Below are 20,136 nucleotides of genomic sequence, written 5' to 3' on the forward strand. Positions count from 1 at the left end.
TCTGGTTGGCAGCAAAGCAACTGAATTCACATCATGTCCCATTTCCTGTTGTTCCAATTTACATATTTCTTTTTATAACTGTCTGTCATTACTGGTAGTTCTTTTGACTGTCCTTCATATCCTTTCACTGTTTACACTGGAATCACAGCTGGTAAAACTATCCTAACCTCCCCAGTAGAGAAGTTACTTCTATTTACCATTTAGAAGTGCCTGAACTGAACTTTTAGCTCTGAGGGTTAGGTCACATAGCTAATTAAGGTGTGAAGTCTGCAAAGGTGCCTTAGCAGCAAGAAAACTTTGGTCACTCCAGACAGAATTCTTAATAATTAATGGTTTGAAATCCCTGATTTAAAAACATCTGCTCTCAGCAAATTGTGAGGTATCTGAGAAGACTGATGTTTACCTAAAGAACAGTTCCTGTTAAAGAGCTCCACACAGGGGTCAAGTTGCATTGATTTATTTCTACTCCCCCAGTCCACATTACAAATAGCACATTTTAGACTTCAAGAAACAGAGGCAAATAGCCAAATTCCACTTCATCAATCAAGTGTCTATAAAAGATATGAATCAAATGACAACAAAAGTAGCAAAGACCAAGATGTTTGGGCTTGTTTGCCTAATGTTTTACAAAAATGACCTGAACAGAAATAAATGCTAGTAGCCAAAGGAGCTACATACAACCACACTTCAGTTATATTTCACTGAATGACCAGCCAATTACAAAGACAGACAGTTACTCACAAAAACTGTTGAGGTTTTTATAAGGGGATGGTCTGTGGAACCAAGATGCATCACAGAGCAAGAGTTTTTAAGAATTTCCCTCCAGGATTTCGGACCATTGACATGTGTTGTTTCAGGGGAAAAATAAAAAAAAGGAGAACCACATGACTGCACTGTGTCATTCAGTTTTGGTATTTTTGGTATTATTACTCAAAATGAAGTTGTACAGAACTTAATTAGAAACAAAGTTATCTAAAAATCAAGAAATTTGATTTAGGCCAATTCCTGGCTTCAGTGGGATATCTGCCTGAGTAAGGAACACAGGATACGGCCTTCTGCTTGAAGGAATCTCATTTTCTCCAGCACATAGTTAACCAAGGAATCCCATTTCAGTTATTCTAAAAAGTTCCTCCTAACATCATAATTAAAATTAGCCAGTATGAAGCTCACTGAAAGCTTGAACCTCTTAAATAAACTCTAACGAACCACACAAATTCATACTAACAGTGAAGGCAGACTAACAGTGTTTATCTCTTGTACAAAACAAAATCCATAAAAAATGGTAATCATATCCAGACTGGTACTTGATTGTGAACTATTCCAATTGTACAACACAGAACGCTTACTTGCAGAAAAAAAGAAGTCATAGTATGTCGGGTTTTTTAATTTGTAACACTTGAAATGTTTAAGAAAACTGCAGAATCACTATACATATTGCACTTCTCTGATCAGCTGGGCTACTATGCTTCATGGCAAAACACCCTCCAAGCACATCTACTGAGTAAAACAGCTTTCTTCTAATAAAAAAAAAAAAGGAACTGAATTTCTTTCCCGCAGCTTCCATTAAAACTGTAACAATATTATTTGCTGGCTTTGTTTCTGAAGGATTGGTGTGTTACTTGTTAATGAATCCACATTTATTGTTTTAAAAAAATCAACAGAACTCAGGGTAATGAATAAATTTAACATACAGGGCACTATCCTCCTTCAGCCACAAACAAAATGAAGACAACACAAGTCATCAACACAGTTACACTTAGGCTTCAGGTTACTGTCGTTTTAAAAATAGTTCACTTCCATGGCAAGTTACAATTTCCTCAAAGCAAACAATCCAAATAATGACCTACTTGTTTTCAGTGGATGGTGTTAACCTTTTTGCAGCTTGGTTTAATGTTTGATTCCTTACACTGAAAAATCTTAGTACATCTGCTCCAGCTTAGAGAAAATGATGCAGTTTTAGAGAAAAAGCTTTCCAAATGCTTGACACAAACAAGCTATTTATTCTTCAAGTTCTTCGTCAAAGATGTTACTAAAACCTTCTGTCCATTTCATGAACACAGGAAAGATCCCAGGGTGTCTTGAGTCAAAGTGGTCCATAAAGAAATTCTTTGGAATGTCTTAAGATTGGCTATAGCTAGAGTTCTGGCTACCATTTGGACCCTGTTCTCCTTCACTGTTTGGAAGAAAAAAACAAAAACATGTCTTCAAAAAGAATCATAATATTACATTTTTGGTTTGGTTGGGTTTTGTTGTTTTTTTTTAATAATTAAAAATACAGTATTTTGAAAGTAGTAAAAACCTTTTCAAGGAAAATCCTTTCAACATATACACAAATAGGTTAAGATATTCGGCTCAGTTTCATTAAAAACACAAAGGTTATTCTCCACATGCATAAATAACTTCAGTCTATTTAATTGAAGAATAACTTCAATATATCCCCATGTAGCTGCCTGCTGAATCCAGTTCTGAAGTCAGCATGTCAAAGTTCACCTTACGTAAGCATGTGCACAGAAATCAGCATGTACAGATATTTAAGCAGTGATATTTAATCACAGTAATTAAATACAACATCAAGCAGGCCTAGTTCCAACACATCTGGGCCAGCATGGAGCCTCATACTGCCGTTCTTTACATTTACTAAGCTGTATTGATTATATTCTAATCACATTAATGCCCTCCATAAAACAATGTATTCTGCTTCTCACTAGTTCCTGAACAATTAGACTTGACAGTTTGTAATAAAAAAGTCTGCACCATAAAAGCATAACACTATACCTCAAATTAAATTAAATTAAATATCAACTCATTCTGAATATTTCAGTTTTTCCATGTGAAAGGCGTATTAACGAAGTACAGTACCTGTTTGGAGGTGGTTTTGGTTTAGGCATTTTACTAAGAATAGTAGCCATCTCTTTCCTCTCATCAAAGTTCTTCCACTGCTCATATAGCTTCAGAATAACCCTGATTATTTCTAAAATCTGATTAGAGAGAAAAGAGATCCTTAGGTCAGACACAATAATGATTTTTATCTTTGCCAGTGTGCAATTAATTAAACATGCCCTGAACTGAAATTAAGCAGCATGATTTTCATATTATAAACAGGGATGTCTCATATGTAATCTGTGCTTGCAATCAACCATTTTTATAATTAGGTTTTGATTTAATTTTGAAAGGAAGCCTGAACACAATATTTTTCCTCCCATTCAACTGTATATAACACTTCTCCCCTGCAAGCTAAACAGCTTTTTATTTATTTATTTGCAACTATTACCACAGCTTACAACTGTGCTACAGGGAAAATGCAGACACCTGGCATCATGACTGCAGCTAGATGACAATGGATTACTAATACAATAACTGATAGCTAGAAATGTTCTATACACATCACAGGCACAGCACAGGAAAAACAAAACGCCCAAAACCACAAGACATTGGTCTTAATTCTCTCCTTCCAAGAAACAAAGAGTCCAGGAGTGTCTGAATCCTTCTTATTCTTCAAATATTCTTATTATTTTACTCTCATATACATATAAGAATAGTTGGAATTTCATATTCCATTTCTGGAACTGTAAGCATTCTCTACCAGTTTGGACATTTTCTATCTACTGAACCACAACTATCTTTATTTCCTATTAAATTTCTAATGCAATATTCTATGTAAAAAGTGGACAATGTTCAGTTTGTAATTTGATGAATCATTCTCTAATTCAATAAAGTCGACTTCTTTCATAGAATCATAGAAGAGTTAGGGTTGGAAAGGACCTTAAGATCACCAAGCTCCAACCCCCCTGCCATGGGCAGGGACACCTCACACTAAACCGTATCATCCAAGGCTCTGTCAAACCCTGCCTTGAACACCACCAGGGATGGAGCATTCACAGCCTCCCTGGGCAACCCATTTCAGTACCTCACCACCCTAACAGTAAAGAATTTCTTCCTTATATTCAATCTAAACTTCCCCTGTTTAAATTTTAATCCATTACCCCTATCACTACAGTCCCTAATGAGTAGTCCCTCCCCAGCATCCTTATAGGCCCCCTTCAGATACTGGGAGGCTGCTATGAGGTCTCCACTCAGCCTTCTCTTCTCCAGGCTGAACAGCCCCAACGTTTTCAGCCTGTCTTCATATGGGAGGTGCTCCAGTCCCCTGATCATCCTGCTCCAGTCCCCTGTTCTAACAGTTCTATGTCCTCTTTATGTTGAGGACATCAGAACTGCACACAATACTCCAAGTGAGGTCTCATGAGAGGAGAGTAGAGGGGCAGGATCACCTCCTTCGACCTGCTGGTCATGCTCCTTTTGATGCAGCCCAGGAAACAGTTGGCTTTCTAGGCTGAGAGCACACAGTGCCAGCTCATGTTAAGTTTCTCATCAAAAAATGTCTTTTTAATACATGGACTTTGATTATGTATCCTTGAAACAAAAGTCACAGTTGGCTAAAAGATCCATGGTATTAATGTTAAAAAAATCATGCTTAGATTGTATCACTGGCATGAGAACCATGACATGTAAACCATTCAAACATGTTCAGTACCAAGCTTATGGTAACCTTATCTGTCATATGTAGGCTGGTTCTCCTCTACTGCCAATTTATTGTCACCCTGCTTTTACATGCATGACAGCATAATTCACAGAGCACTTGGTGCAGCTTCAGCATCCACACAGTGCTTAAATTTGAAGACAAATCCTAGAATAAAAATACAATGCCAGGATAAAGGGTAATACTGAGGGCACAGAGGGCAATGGTGTACTTCATCCGTAATATCCTATTTAATTCCAGACAGTTTCAAAAAAGGAAGACTGAAAAATATGTGCAGAGTGAAGCAGCATGATAAGAAGCATGAGTGCTAAGCAACCCCCAGCTTGTTTGGTGGAGCTAAACAAAGATTAAATAAATCAACCTAAAAACTGAAAGGAACTAGTGAAGATGAACAACATTACTGGTATGAGAACAACTGTGCCTTGGAACCTGTTAAATTTAAGAAGGGGATTATTTGACACAGATTTTGCAATAGCAGGAACTCAACTGAATAACCTTGGTGTTCCTCTACTTAACATTGACTGATGTCACGGTCCTGGTCATCCTGAAAGTGTTAAGCACGTTTTACACTCTGCTATTCTAGGCACAATTATAGGGAGAAAATGAGAACAGTATGCAGGCACGATGCTGAAAGGTGAATCAGAAAATCACATGCACTAGAATTTAAATGTCAAACTCATGCGGCAATCTTGGATGATGAAAAACACGGGGAATTCATTTTCTGGGAAAAATGCAAAGGATATGGGGTTTATATTTCCATCTGAAAAATGGCAACACTTATAACAGTTCTGTCCTGACTTTCAGAGCAGGGTGATAACCAAATTACCTGACATAGTCTCTCTCCCTGAGAGATACACCTAATTTCAACAGTATGTAACATATGATCACTGAATGAAGTTCAAATCAGTACCACAAACATGTAAGCCAGTAGTTTTATAACTATGACTACCATTTCTGGTCAGTCCACAACAGGTGGCAGGAATTACCTTTTCCATATCAACAGACAGCTCAGCAAACCATTGCCTTGCATCCTTCTGCTGGACAACACAGGCCACATGTAGGCAAGCTGCAAAGATCAGGTGACACAGATATTGAACAAAGATCCACTCTTTATACCGTTGAAAACATTCTATGTTTTATAAAAAGTACATGGAATACATCCATTTAAATATGGCAAGAGATATTACTTCTGTTACTTACCTAGAGCTATCATGAAAGGAGGGTACAGCAGACAAAGATCAGTTCTATATGTGTCATTCACTATCCTCCTGTGCAAGAAAGAACTGGTAAGTATTGTTCTATTCACCTTTAGACTATAAGATTTCAAAAACTGCTGTCAGTTTATACATATTTTGCCAGTTCCTCAGATGGCAGAAGCTGTGAGGCTGCAAGGCAAAACAGCAAGGGAAGAGATCTCTTCCCTTGTAAAAAATCTGTAAAGCCTTTCACTTTCTTCCTTGTAGTCACAGCAGAAGTCTATTCGGAAACACTATTATAGTACCATAAATGTCTTTCTGCAGAGGGTGCTGACATACACTGTAAAATAATTATCCATGTTTCACAAATAAAAAAGAGCAAGCATAAAAGTAGTACTTGCACTCTTTCTGTACTTGAGAAATAGTTCAAGATTGAGAGCTCTGCTAACACAGCTGAAAACCCCTATATACTGCTTCTGCCTTCTATTACAAGATACAGCAGAAAGCCCACATTGATAGAAAACGATTACCTCTACCCATAGTCACCATTCTCTAGTGTGAAAAACTGTGCTATTAGATCTAGTCTAAAAATAAAAATTAGACCAGAGTGAACTAAAATAATTTCAGAGCTAAAGTCAGAATAAGCTAAGTTCAGGGATATATCCTGCACAGGTTAACTAGGGCACCCTTCATATTCAAATACGGCTAAGCCTGCTTTTGCTTAACCACCTTTGAAACATAACTGTTAAATACTTGCTTTCTTGCTGCAAGGAAGCACTATTGTTAATCACTGTCTTCATTACCATGCGAGAGGTAGCAGCATGTCTTCTTGGCCCATATCTTGTACATATTGGAGCAAAGGTCTATAAGGATGATATACTATCAAACAGCAGTCCTAGGAAAAATGTCAACAGGATGAAAGTTAGGTTACAATGCAGAACATGTTGTCAGTTCATATTAAAACCATCTGGTTTACAAGTCAATTACTGATTATTTTTTTTTAAGTAGCATTCTGACACCTAACCCTGCTCTAATGAGGGCAGAGCTCTCTCTAGAATACCATTACATAGCATGGTTGCCAGTCCATCAACGTCTTTCCCCTAAGAGACAGAGAAAGCCACATCTGCAGCACACTGAAACCTCATTTGCTTACAAACCCGTAATTCCCACTTGGAAATACAAAACACTGCCAGAAAACAGTCTGTCACTAAATACCATACATGGAAAGCATGCCAAAATAATTGACACTGGTTTGGAAAGAAAGAAAGGAAAGAAAGAAAAAAAATCCACTGCTCTCAAATCCCCTCTTTTCAGGCCCAGGTTGGTGTAAACAAGAAAGAGTAACCCTCTTGCAGAAAGCAGCCAACTAGATACTGAAGGAATACTATAGGGAAAAGCCACATTAAGTCACATGTGCACTGAAGTGAGACAGTTATTACACCTACTATATATTACATAGCATACTGAAAAACTAAGTTAATTCCCAAAATCTAACTCCTTGTAAACACAGTTATTTGTATAAAACTCATGTATTCAAAACTCAAGAGTTACTGCCATGTACAGCAGAAGTATCTAGCACTAAATGTAAATAGGTTATGTATAAAGGGGTTATAACAACTCTAGGCACAAACAAAAACTTTTGATACAGCTTCCTCTGTGTCCTGTTCCCAAAACATATCCTTTCCTGGTTGCTGACTAACTTGCTAGACTCCTCCCTGGCTTCTCTCTCCTCTTCTCTGCACTTGCACTTGAGCTGAACTACTCTAGTAGAGCCAGCTTGGTGCCTATATGCAGAAACTGAGCATCACTTTACCTAAGCCTACTAAGAAGCCTGGGCTGCATCCTTTCAGCTGCCCTAAAAAATGCAGAAAACATAGCTCCAGGTTCTTCCAAGCAAGAAGAAAAAAGCATAGAAAGAATACAATTCTTCATGCTTTTGACAGTCCATTCATCTGGGGAAATAAGGATTTTGACATCCTTGTCTCTGCAGCACAACTTATATACAATTATCTTTCTTTTAAAAACAGAAACAGTTCTGGAAACAGAATGTTGATTTTACCCTTCCCAACAGTGCCCTAACCGTTGGGATGTAAAGCCAAAGGTGATCCTCCTGGCCCCACTGCTCCTGCAATATGCCCTCTTTCTGTTAAGTCCAGCTTCAACACAAGCCCTCACTCAGCTTAGATGACAGCACAGTAATTATGGTATTCTGGTGGAAATGTAAATACTAAACCAAAAAAGCACAACTTACCATTAATTCTAAGAGATAGAATTCACATTCTAGTATCTGCAAAGAAGTAAAATCACAGTTAAACAGCAGCATGTTTCAGACAGCAGAAAGAATTAACCACCATCCAGAATTCCAACAGTCCTAAATGCATTTCATCTGAAGCTACAAAACCAAATAAAAATAAAATTACCATTAGCAATTTCCTTACCACCATTGTAACTTAACTTCAGTTGTAATAACAATGCATTTCAGGATTTTGGATTAACTTTACTAGGAGAGACTACCTAATTCGCAGTACTTGTCTGATTTGTTCCAACACTTGGCAGCAATGAATTGTTCCCGGTGTATTAACAATTAACAGAAATACAGAAATCCTTTTGTAGAATTAAAGCCTCTTCACCAGACCACTAACATGCCAAATGGCCTTTTAAAGTATTTTCAGATTTAATTTCACATTAAATATTCTGTCCAATTGTAGTAATTAAATCAGCTCTTATTTTCCACAGAGACAGTGACGTATTAGCGGTACCAAAGAAAAGATTGCTTTCACTATGGGAAAGTGATACTACCAAATATATTTCCATTTGCCTTTATCTCTAAAATAGCAGTGCAGTTTTACTGCAAAGACTTAGATATTTTATATTCTTGATATATCATTTGCCTTTCTAGAGTGGGTGAAAAGCCAACCAACAGAAAGTAGTATTTGTCAGTTGATCTAAAAATAATTAGGTCTGGTTTAACCTTCACAATACTCTAGCAAAGGTCAAAACTGGTTTCAAGAAAAATGACAAAAATTCTTAACATTGTGGCCAAGAATGCCTTGAAAACCACTGATAAACCTAAATTTTATGTCATAAATTAATTTATTTTTCAAAAGCCATTACATTTTACAGGCAAAACCAAAACTTCTTTCTGTAAGCCAACTGCTCCTTTGTGCAAGCTTGGAAGCATCCCAGGTGCAAGGGCTATTTACTTTCCCTGCAGCAATGTATTTGTAAACAAGAACATTCAAAAAAGAGCTCAAAAAATCTCTCTTACCATCATACTACATTACTATTTCAGTAATATATATATTATAGCATCCCTGTCAATAACTTAAGGAGAAGAGGTTATATAAGGTTTATTACTTTTAAAGGCAACTTTGCCAAAAATCTATCCAAAACTTATGAGCAATCTGACATGTGAGTATGAAAATATTTCTTTCTTAGAAATTAAAAGATAGGATTTCCTGCTACAATTATTTGTCTTTGAATTTCTTTGATCAAATTGTATTTTGAACAAAATACTTACATGGTTCATCCTATAAGGAAACTCCTTCGGAAAGGCGTACGAAAACCTAGTTTTCACTACAGTAAAGAAAAATCAGTACGTTAAATATCATGTAATTAATACTTTTGTTTTCCTTTCTGTTAATTCATGTGTATGTAGCCCTTCACATCCATTTGGCAGCACAACTACCTGCAGTACAAAAGGTTTTTATTTGGAGGAGAAAAGTTAAGGTACAAGATTCAAGATCCTCAAAGGGAAAAAGAAATACACCTGAAACCTACATTTGCACAGGTGCGCAGCCAGACACTTGTCTGCTGCTTTGGGCATTATTAAATCTTCTGGTTAACCAACAACAACTAGCTTATGGACATTTAACTTTCCATGAGTTATCATTCACAGAGCTATCAACCTACTGATGTCACTCCAAATCTCATGATCCCTTCAGGATCTCAGTTCCAACACTAAATCCAAATGAGACTTTCATGTGGAGTTTTTTTACACAGACTTGATCTTCCAACATGCAAGATTTTAAATGACATCATGGTCTCCACTTCCACAAAATGCAGAGTATTTCAAGGCAGGCAGAGCTTCTAGGTCTGAAGGAGTAACTGGGGGGGGAATCTGCCATGGGATTCTGACACTTGGGATTTTCAGAAACAGCACAACTCAGGACCAGATATCCAAGTAAAATCAGCTACTGCGTATTTACCAAAATCCATCTTTCTCACTGATTCATCAAAACTGCCACACAGATCTGTGCTTTGAGACGCTACTGATGTAAAAAACAGTAACTCTTACTGCTAAATCCAGCACTGGTCTTGGTTATGCTGGCACTGAAGACACGTTTCAGTCTCTGGTGGTGGAACTGTCATATGGCCAGCCCCATGGACTGATATACTTACTGCATGTGGAGGCTAGAGATACAGCCAGTCACCTGTCCCCTCAATGGCTAAGAGGGATTCCAAAAGCACTGACCTACATTTTGAAGAGCACAGCCAAGAATTGTCTATTGAGAGCAGCTGGACCTTCTGGGTCAAATTATAATATACAGTTAAGGAAGCCATCACTTTAAGACCCTGATGGATAAGATGCAAGTTACAGAAACTGGGAAATATAAAGTGAGTGGGAAAGATAGAGAATTACACAACTACAGTGTGATTTTATTGCATTTATTTGTGAACGATATATAGGTTATAAAATGTACTTTTATAAATATCATGCGCAAAGACTAACTTTATGATGGGGGGTGCTGGGAAAAAGGATTAAAAAACCCAAGGAGGTATACAGCCTTCCAATAATTCTGAAAACATGTACTTCCATGAAGCCATATTTTTCATAAAACAGACAAATAAAGCCCTAAGTTTCCAATTCTACCTTTTGAGTAGTTCAGAATTCAATTTACTATTTGAGACTGTTTATAAACATCAATAGTTTAATTTTATTACTTTGATTTTATTTATGCTTGGCGTAAGTTCCAATCAGAATCAACCAAAGCTAATACAGAAAGGATCTGTCTGATCTATATTTAGAAACAGAAGTTATTTATTCGAAATGGCTTTAACTGGCTCCTAGAAGTCAACACACAAGCCCCACTGTGACATGATAAAAAGATACTTTTTAACAGCAAGCAAACATAAAAACCCACAAAGAAAATGTCAGATCTCCCTGCAGAGGTACCTAACCCCAGTGTAATGTAAATCACTGATACTTACATACAGAAGTAGCAGCAGAAATCAACCTTGTATTTGAAACAACACCAAATTCCTGAAGAAAAAGAATGATAAATGATGTGAACCACCTGAAACACTATATACTTGAAGTTATCAAAATAATAGCTTTTTACTAAACTGGTCTTCTATTATGTAGTATTTCCCCCCACACACCCCTTTTTCTTTCTTTTTAAGGTGAAGAGGGTAAACTCTTAGGTAAGGAGTTTTTTTCTTCTGTTAGTCACTTTGTTGTTTAAGTTGTGAGGAATAGTAAATATTTATGAAAGGAACTAAAGTCACAAAAGCTCAGGTTGCTAACACTCCACATATAAAATAGGCGAGAGGGCTTCAAGAGGCGAGAGGGCTTCCTTATCCCACTTGGGAGAAAAAACTGCCTTTAGGAACCTATCTTTAACTACCTTTCTTATTTTGTTTCCATAAAGCCTTAGCTCCTCCGCTGAGACAGTCAGCGAGCTGGAACTTTTCTGTATATGCTGTTCTTCCAGAGAAGTGTATAGCTGAAACATTACTGCTAAAGCTGCCCTCTAAAGCTGCAGAAACTTTAGCATAGGGAGGACTGCACAGACTTCTAGTATTTGTTCTAAAATATAAGGTACATGTATATGTATACACCCTATGTCTGTACCTTCTTAAAGGCTTAAAATACTCTCTCCAGTACTCTTTCTCTTCCAAACACTGAAAGGTATCACAGTATTTGTACAGACAACAGCATCATATGCAGACACTGGTTTAGCAGGACTGCTTCTACCATCACTAGGTATTTGAGTTCCTCCTGTAAAATTCATTTGCATTGACAGATCACATATTGGCCACTGTGACTTTTTTCCCCATGAAGTAGACACCTCTCAAACAGCTGAAAACTTTCCTGCATTACAGTCCTCAGCAGTGCCCAGCTGATGCTAACCCTTGGCCACATTCAAAGTAGATTTCTAATGGTAGAGGCATGGAGCCTTCTCAACACTAATGGATCAGTTCCTTACAATAATTTCTCAAAGATGATGTATGAGCTACAATATACTTTTAATCCAAGTAATGAAAGTGTGGTAAACTCTGAGAATCCCTGACTATATGTAGGGAAAATATATTAAAGGGAAAAGGGTAACGAGGAAAAAATTTCAAATTAGGTTTTAAAGTCTGAGTAAACATAAATAAGGAAAAACACACCAGAAAGGAGACACTGCACAATTTGAGATACTTGAATATGTAAATATGTAAACACTGTATCACAGTGAAACAGCCATTTAAAATACTCCTTCCAATTTTCAGAGGTCCTTCAGGGTTAGTAGTTCAGACAAAACTGAAAGATCAAATATTAAATAACATGTTTGAAGGCCTTCTCCATCTCCTTTTCTCAAATGCTATAGAAATCTATATAAAAAAAAGAGAGAAGGTTTCAAACCCCAAAGCATGAAGAATGACAAAAAATTTACAAGTTCTAAACGTTTTCTCTCTCTCATACATCACATAATTTACATTAAAAAATCGTAATACTTCATACCTCTACTTTGGATGCCAAAAACACACACGTAGGAGCCATTAATACTGGATCTATACTTTTTAGGGAATATCTGAAATGTTATAACAAAATTATAATATGTTGTTTCATACACGTAGAACGATTAATCTATTAAGAGCACCACACTTCCTTTTGAAAAAGCAAAGCTTAAGTTAACTTTATTAGCATAAAAATTTTATACCATCCAGAAAACAAAAGTGGCACTGGTTTTAATAAAGAACTGCATTTTAAAAGGGCTACCAAAATGTGCCTAGCAAATGTTTTATTCTTGTACCATCATAGTAAACAGTCCTACCTGGCATAGAATCTCTTGAAGTAGACTGTAGCAGTGGCAATAACTTGTTGTCTTAATTTAAGATGTTCACCTAAAGCCTGGATAACTTAAAAAAAATGAACAGAAGCTTAAGTTGAGTTTTTACAACAACTTGACACCAAATAGCACAGGATCTCAACACATGACTAGTTCTGGGGATGCTAAGGAGCAGCTGCAGTCTTCTCCCCCAGTTCAGATACGTAGTTCTGCTGAAATAACGTGCTCCTGTAAACCTACAGACCTGCAGCTGAAGAAGCAGCACTGCATCCTGAAGCCTGTGGACACTTTTGAAAAGGGAAAAGTAACTTCATTGTGTACAAAGTGAGTATGATCTTTAAGAAGATGACAACACAAATCTCAGAGGGGTAAAGCTTGAGTATTCCATTTTAGAGCAAAACAAAATTAAACACTTAAAATATAAGACTACAGCTTTTCAGTGCCATGCAAAATGATGTTTTGGGTTCTGTTTTGGGCTTTTTTTCAAACAACTAAAGCTGCCAACGCAAACATGGTCATTAAATTTGGCAGAGACAGCAGGTGTTAAAAAAATGACATATTTAGTCCAGGGAGAGGGGGTGGGAGACCAGAGGAAGCAGTCAGCTGCTCCATCACAGTGGTCCTCTGCCAGTTGGCCAAGAAACAACCCTGGTGTCATCTGTGCAGGTAGCTCTTGTTTGGCCTCCCAGGCAAAGGAAAGGTGCCAAGCAAATTAGATGCATCAAGCTGAGATTAAGTGCAGTGGTTGGATATAGAGAATGGCACAGTGAAACATAAGGTTATTACTTGTTATTTTTCCCATACTTCTTTGTGGCCATTATTCTGTGCAAGGCTTGGCTATGTTTCTCAGTCACTACTTAAGCACCCAAGTCCAGATTTTTTTTCCCCTATGCTCTTGTCCCATATCCCTTGGGAACAGTCAGGCTACACCGTACTCCCACTTCTAATGAGCATCACAGCATTTTAAAACACGCAAATATCAAGGGCATTGTTGGCTAGAAAAGGGTGGAAGGCAGGAAGGAGATAAAGGAGAAAACCACCCTGAACAGCATGGATGATTGGCAACTTTTTTCCCCCCATAGGAAAAGGTAATTAATTTGACACCCACTACGATTACCCAAAGCAACATTAAATCCCTGTCCGTGTCACACCACTCCTTTCCTAAATAGAATAATGCCAAATTGAGCCTAGCTTGCCAGTGACAGTAGGACAAGCAATACTGCCAGAAAGGAGGTTAATCCTGGTATGCAGTATCTCTACAAAGAGTAAAATATTTATCCGCATACCTTGGGAGGTTTGAAAGGATTTTTTCTTTTGATTAAACCATGGGGCTATAAAGCTGCCCTGCTACTAGAGCATCAGGAAAAAATTGAATATGCAGATAAACAGAATTCTCCAAATATGTTTCTTACTCCCATGGGATTTTCAGGAACGGTTAGGCCATCTGCTGTCAGAGAAAAATCAAGTCTGGTTTAGGGAAAAAAATGGACAAGAGCCTAGAGAGACTTAATGAAATGGAAGCTTGTATACGCTGGGAAAAAGTCCAATACTTGTAATTAATTTTTAAATTATTTTAAAAGAAACTACTGGATTACTTATTCCCTTCTGTTTACAATATAAGTGGTTTCAGTGGGGGTTAATAAAAATTATTTAAAATTTGAGTATCTTGAGTAGCCTGTACCACAAACATTACAGCTTCTGCCCTAAACCAGAAAGGGAAATCAACTAATGTGCTTTTCAACCAAAAACTCTACTAAGACTTGGCGATTCAAATAAATAAATCAATGTCAGTTTCCCTTTTTGAACTATTTCAGAAGATAATAGTTTTCCTTCTTTAGAATATTAACATTCTGAATAGTTGGGCATGGCCATACAATCAGTTGGTGATCTACTGTACTTGTTTTCCAAAGAGGAGGCAGAAGGAAACTGCCTCTCTCCAGGCAATTTTTTGGTTGCTTTAGGGAACACCATGTCTTGGGCAGACACATTCTGAATGTGACAGGCCATGCCCAAGACTCATATCCCTACTCAGGTAATGCAAAAAGTAGGAGAGAAGAGAGGGAGGCTCTATGAACCCAAAGCAGGGTCCTATTCAGAGGCAGGTGTTGATAATACAACACATATCGAGGGCGTGAAGAAGGCAAGCTGTGCCGGAGGTGTCACCAGTGCACAGCAGCCCCTGTGACAGTGACTCACTTTACTACCAAAGCAGTGAAAGCCCAGCACCACTCTCCTCCATGGCAGGCTGTGTTCATACATGCACAAAGGAGATACTGGCAGAACTGTTCTCCAGCTGCCACAGGTCACACACTATACCTTCAGGGGAGGAAAGGAGTGCCAAGAAAAAGAAGCCTGAGAACCACAAACTGAAACCAACTTGTCTACCTTATAAGCTTTTGTTTACTCAAGAAAAATACTGAAGTGAAACGTTTTGAAAAAGCCTATTTTGTAATTCAAATTAATGCTAGTGAAAATTAGCATAGAAATACGGTTTTAGAAACAGGAGTACTCTATCTTCTCTTTTTGCATTATGAAGCTATGACACCTTGTTTTAAATTCAAGGAATTTCAGGAATTGATCAAATAGGTAAAGCATTACTAGCTTGATTTCCTGGTGCTGGGTAAGTGATAACACAGGTGGCATTCACAGCAATCAGATTTGCAGCATACACAATTATTACAAAAATAGCTATGCTAAGAGAGAAGCTAGAACAAGTATTTTTCACAGATAGCATTACAGCACTGACATAACATCTTTCAGCAGCCTTGGGAAAGTCACTTCTCTGTCTCCAGTCCAGCTAGATAGCATTCTCTACTTTAAAAGTCTGCTGTGAAGAAACATTAAACAGCTGTCTGCAAACAAACTGCTCCTTTGCAATATCCTTGCTTAGGGAGTGGTTTGTTTGGTTTTTTTTTAATGCTGATCTATTGCACAGAAAAGAGTTTAAGTGCTTGTGTAATCTGAAATGCTCTAGCACGATGGTTCATATGGTTAAATACTTTGCAGGACCAAGTAAGACTTAGATAACTTCACAGGCAAGCCCCAGACACTGTGGGAGAACAGGCTGCCTGCCAACAGCTCTTGGAAACCTATAGACAACATGAGAGCCACTCAGTGCTAGGGAATGAGTCACAAGCAAGACACAGGCTGTGGTGCAGGTTTCAAAGAACATAACTGAGCACTAGTGACAAGTTTCCAAGTTTTGCTCAACAGGACTGCGCAGATGGGACAAAACACCACAGCTTAATGGGCCACCAAAAGCCCGGTCTGAGTATTATTATTTACATTACGCCCTTACTATACTAGCTTAGCAGGTTCTCCTTGCTTTTCCTTTTTGGTTAAGAACTGCTTGAAAATAAGAAAATGTACCAAATGTACAAATGTTATTTGTTCCATAACATGTTAAAACTTTGTATGTGCAGGTAGCTTGCCTGTAGGTTCTCCTGAACTGTGTTAATACCACAAACAAATGCCAATGTTATTGATATTCTAGTTGCCAAAACAGGTTGTGAAAGTATATGTAATATCACAATGAAAACATTACATTCCCTAAGCAATTCAAACTTGAATTTAGATGTGGCAGACAACAAATTTTATGGCAAAAATAAAAATAAAGCAGTTTTACCATTAGTAAAAAATATCTGTAGCTTCCAATATTCTTCTTCAGTCAGAAATTTCAAGTCTTTCTGGCGTTCCTTCAACAGATCTTGTTTATCCAAAATCCATTGTAAACTAAAGGGAGATAAAATAATGTCAGCAACTCTTTGTCAAGATTACACCATTTACTGTACAAACAGACTACAGACTGAGGCTCAGGTCTGAAGGGCTAGTGACCTTTAACCAAGCCACATACAATCCTCTCACGCCACCGTTCTCTACAGGTTTTCAGACACGAAAAAGCACTGTCTAGCAAGGACCAGGATTTGCCTTTACCTACAGCAAACTAAACCGGCTTTATAGACCTTACACACTGACACTCACCAGCAAGCTTTACGTTATATTTAGCACTTCACAGACACCCATTTAAACCTCGACGCGCTCACCACAAAGTGGTTTAACGCAGCCCGGCCTGGGTGCCCCGCCGCCGACAGAAAACATACCCCACCGCAGGGGCCGCGGCTGCCTGCCTCGGCCGCCCGAGACCCGGGCACGGCCCCAGGACGCGACGCCTTTCCCGGGGAGCCCCGACACTTTAAGCCGCCGCCACTGCAGCCGGACCGCCGGCATGGTTCCGCGCCGAGCAGGCCCCGCCGCCGGGACCCGCGGCCCAGCGCCGCGTAGGCCCCTCACCCCCGCTGGGCCTCCGGCAGCGTCCTGCCCCGCGACCCCGGCCCGGCAATGAATGGATAAAGCGTGGCGGCGGCCCGCAGCCCCCCGCCCACCCCCGCGGCCGCGGCACCCACTAGTGCGAGCTCTGCCAGAAGTTCCCGGCCATGGGGAGCGGAGCTCAGGAGCGGGAGGAGCACCCGGGCCCGCGATGCCCCGGCCCCGCCGCGCCAGCGCCGCCGCCCCCGCGCCGGCAGCAGGAAGGAGGCGGCCGCCGCCACCGCCCCGCGCCTGCCGCCGCCGGCCGGCAACACGCGGCACGGGGAACCGTTCCCCTGCGCGGAGGTTCCGCCGGCCCCGGCAGGCCCCGCCGAAGCAGTCGGGCCCCGGAGCGCGGCCGCCCGCTGTGGTGGTGGGAGCGAGGGCACCAGGCACACACGGAGCACGCACCGGAGTGCAGCGCGTCCTGCCAGGGCTTTCCCGTGCTATGCCCACTGCATACAGAGCCGTTTCGGGACCATCCTGCTCCAACCCCCTGCTACAGGCAGGGACACCTTCCACTACACCAGGTTCCTCAAAGCCCCCACCAACCTGGCCTTGAACACTGCCAGGGATGGGGCAGCCACAGCTTCTTTGGGCAACCTATGCCAGTGCCTCACCACCCTCATAGTGAAGAACTACTTCCTTCTGTTCAAACTGCCCTCTTTCAGTGGAAAACCGTTGCTGTCTAAATTCAGTACCAGTCCACTCCCACCAAGGTCCCAGTTGGGACTGTAGACAAGGCTGCTTACTTGTCTTCCACTGTATCTACCTCACTTAAATTCGTCTTACCCATTCCCAAGGTCCCAGAGTTCAGCTTGCTCCATGCTGGAATTTTCAATGGAAATAGTCTCTGGAGGTAATTTTATTTAACATCTAACAGGAAGAACCCAGGCCTGAGCCCTTTGCAACTTTCTTTTCATGCTCTTCCTTGTGGCAGCATGCAGAACACTCACAGCACTCAACTTCTGATGGGATCTGAGATCCATGTATTGCTAGGAAGGGTGCATCAGGGCAGGAGCTGTGGGTCTGGTACCTGCACTGCCACCAGGATGCAGTGCTCCCAGCAGGACGAGCATGGAGGGAGGAGGGGATGGATGGTGCCTGTTGCTAGGGAAAGTACACCTGAGTTTTGCAGCAAGATCAGTAAAAAAGGATATGTTTTAAAAGTGTGGAGGAGTCTATCTGAATACTATCCATCGCCTCCCAGGTCAGCAGGTCTGCCTGGCATTTGGCAGAGCTGGGAGCACTCAGCCAACAAGGGACCCTGAGCAAGGCTGCTGTGACTGATGTGGTTAGAGGCCAAGTACCCACACTCCTATCACATGCTGGCTAAACCCCACTCCATATTTGGGGAGAAGGCTCATTAATGCAGTTTGGCAGCATGTAGCAGTGTCTGACTGCCTTGGGGGGCGGAGATGGGGTCCTGGGCCATGGGAAGGGTAAGGTGAGCTTCTGGGGGTGGGCAGGGATGGCCAGGGCTGTGGGTGTCCTTGGAGCCCTGGCACGTGGTGCTAGTGTGTGGTGTGCCAGCATGGATGCAGTAAAAGAGATGTCCTTGTTTCATGAGATGTAATATTTGACCCAAGCATGTTTGCATTAAAACTGCTGTCTAAATCATTAAGTTCTGCACTTTGTTGCCACAGCTTTCCAGAATAGTTTCCTAATGTAGAATCAATCATAGAATCAACTAGGTTGGAAAAGATCCTTAAGATCATCAAGTCCAATTAACCATTAATTTGCTAATTAACCAAGAATATTAAAAAGGTGAAACTCTTGGGGTCTTGAAGGTGAGCTTGACCTACGTTACATTCATCCATTTCTCTCCCTTGTCCTCTACATGCACCGTGTATGAAATTAGTGGATTGAGTAAGTCAGTCTACTGGGTTTATTTCCCATTTCCACACCTTCACTACAAAATCAACAGGCTGAGTTGTCTGCTCCTAACGAGGACCCTGCTGTGGCATAACGAAGATTGGGGGAGTTATTTCTTTTCACACCCAGAGACATACGTGTGTGGTCTCACCCAGATGAGTGTATACACATCCCTCCTACAAGCCCAGTTTTCAGGGCTGAATGTGGGCAGGAAAAGGAAGGCTGACTGGACACAAAACAGGAAGACAGATAGACAGGCAACAACTGGCAGCAGCTATAGAAAGCTGCAGCTGCCATGGCCTCCCCATTCCACCATAAACCCAGGCTGGGGCTCAGACCCACTCCTGCACCCACACAAGTCAGCAGAATTCCTGTCAACAATCATGGTAATAGCAAGAAGCACTCTGACAGGGTATATCCTTGTCAAGGTGAAATAACCCCTGGTATATCCTGCTGGGAAGGTTGTGCTTAGATAATAGATATCAAGACCTGTGAGCACATGAGGGCTATTTTTTGCATGGTCTGACAAAACCTATTTTTTTCTGGAATTTAAGTATGCCTTGCCCATCTGCAAAAAGCATATTGTGCAAAAAGCAGCCTGCTTGCTTCCTAGAGATTCCCCTCACAGTGGGCAAACTCCCTCCATTGCTGTCCATCACTTAAAACGTTTCTCTCACCTTCATCAGTCTGAACTAAGGGGGTGTCTAAAGAGACAGAAGTAAATATCCTGCAAGGCAGCCAACCCCACCATCACCAATAAGCAAGGAAATGGCTTCATTCAGCAAAATTTAACATAGGAACTTTCTACATACTTGAAGAGACAAGAGAGGAGAAGAGTGGGAAGAGAAGTATTATTACTCATGGATCCAGTGACGTCTCATTGATCCTCTTCACCCAGGGTATCATCGATATCATCAGAAGGAGCTCTCCCTCTGACCAGAGACCTGCCCTTCTATGTTCATGTTCTTTGGGGTGTTATCCATCATTTGCATACAAAGCATGGAAAGGTGTTAATATGATAATGATGGGTGTAGATTAGTGAACACTTGCAGTGTCCCTCATATGGTGGTGTCAGCTATTTGACTCCCTCCACTTGAGTCATCCTTTGAGTTAAGCATTTTTCACATTCCTGTGGAGAATCATCAGCTTTGAATGAAGGGATCTG

The 20,136-nt window shown here is 40.3% G+C and overlaps 1 protein-coding gene across 1 annotated transcript; it reads right to left on the bottom strand.

Moving 5' to 3' along the window:
- Nucleotides 1-441: 441 nt before the first annotated feature.
- Nucleotides 442-17,332, bottom strand: CCNC (cyclin C). The gene is made up of 12 exons (XM_034060597.1): nt 17,195-17,332; nt 16,417-16,523; nt 12,777-12,861; nt 12,464-12,533; nt 10,948-10,999; nt 9,257-9,312; nt 7,988-8,023; nt 6,540-6,631; nt 5,741-5,808; nt 5,527-5,606; nt 2,860-2,978; nt 442-2,173 (listed from the first exon to the last, which is right to left on the bottom strand). The coding sequence occupies exons 1-12, from the start codon at nt 17,224-17,226 to the stop codon at nt 2,119-2,121; spliced, it is 852 nt and encodes a 283-aa protein (XP_033916488.1). The 5' UTR covers nt 17,227-17,332; the 3' UTR covers nt 442-2,118.
- Between the last annotated feature and the right edge of the window lie 2,804 nt (nt 17,333-20,136).

This window comes from Melopsittacus undulatus, chromosome 3 (assembly GCF_012275295.1).
Source record: "Melopsittacus undulatus isolate bMelUnd1 chromosome 3, bMelUnd1.mat.Z, whole genome shotgun sequence".
In the NCBI taxonomy this organism is placed as follows: domain Eukaryota; kingdom Metazoa; phylum Chordata; class Aves; order Psittaciformes; family Psittaculidae; genus Melopsittacus; species Melopsittacus undulatus.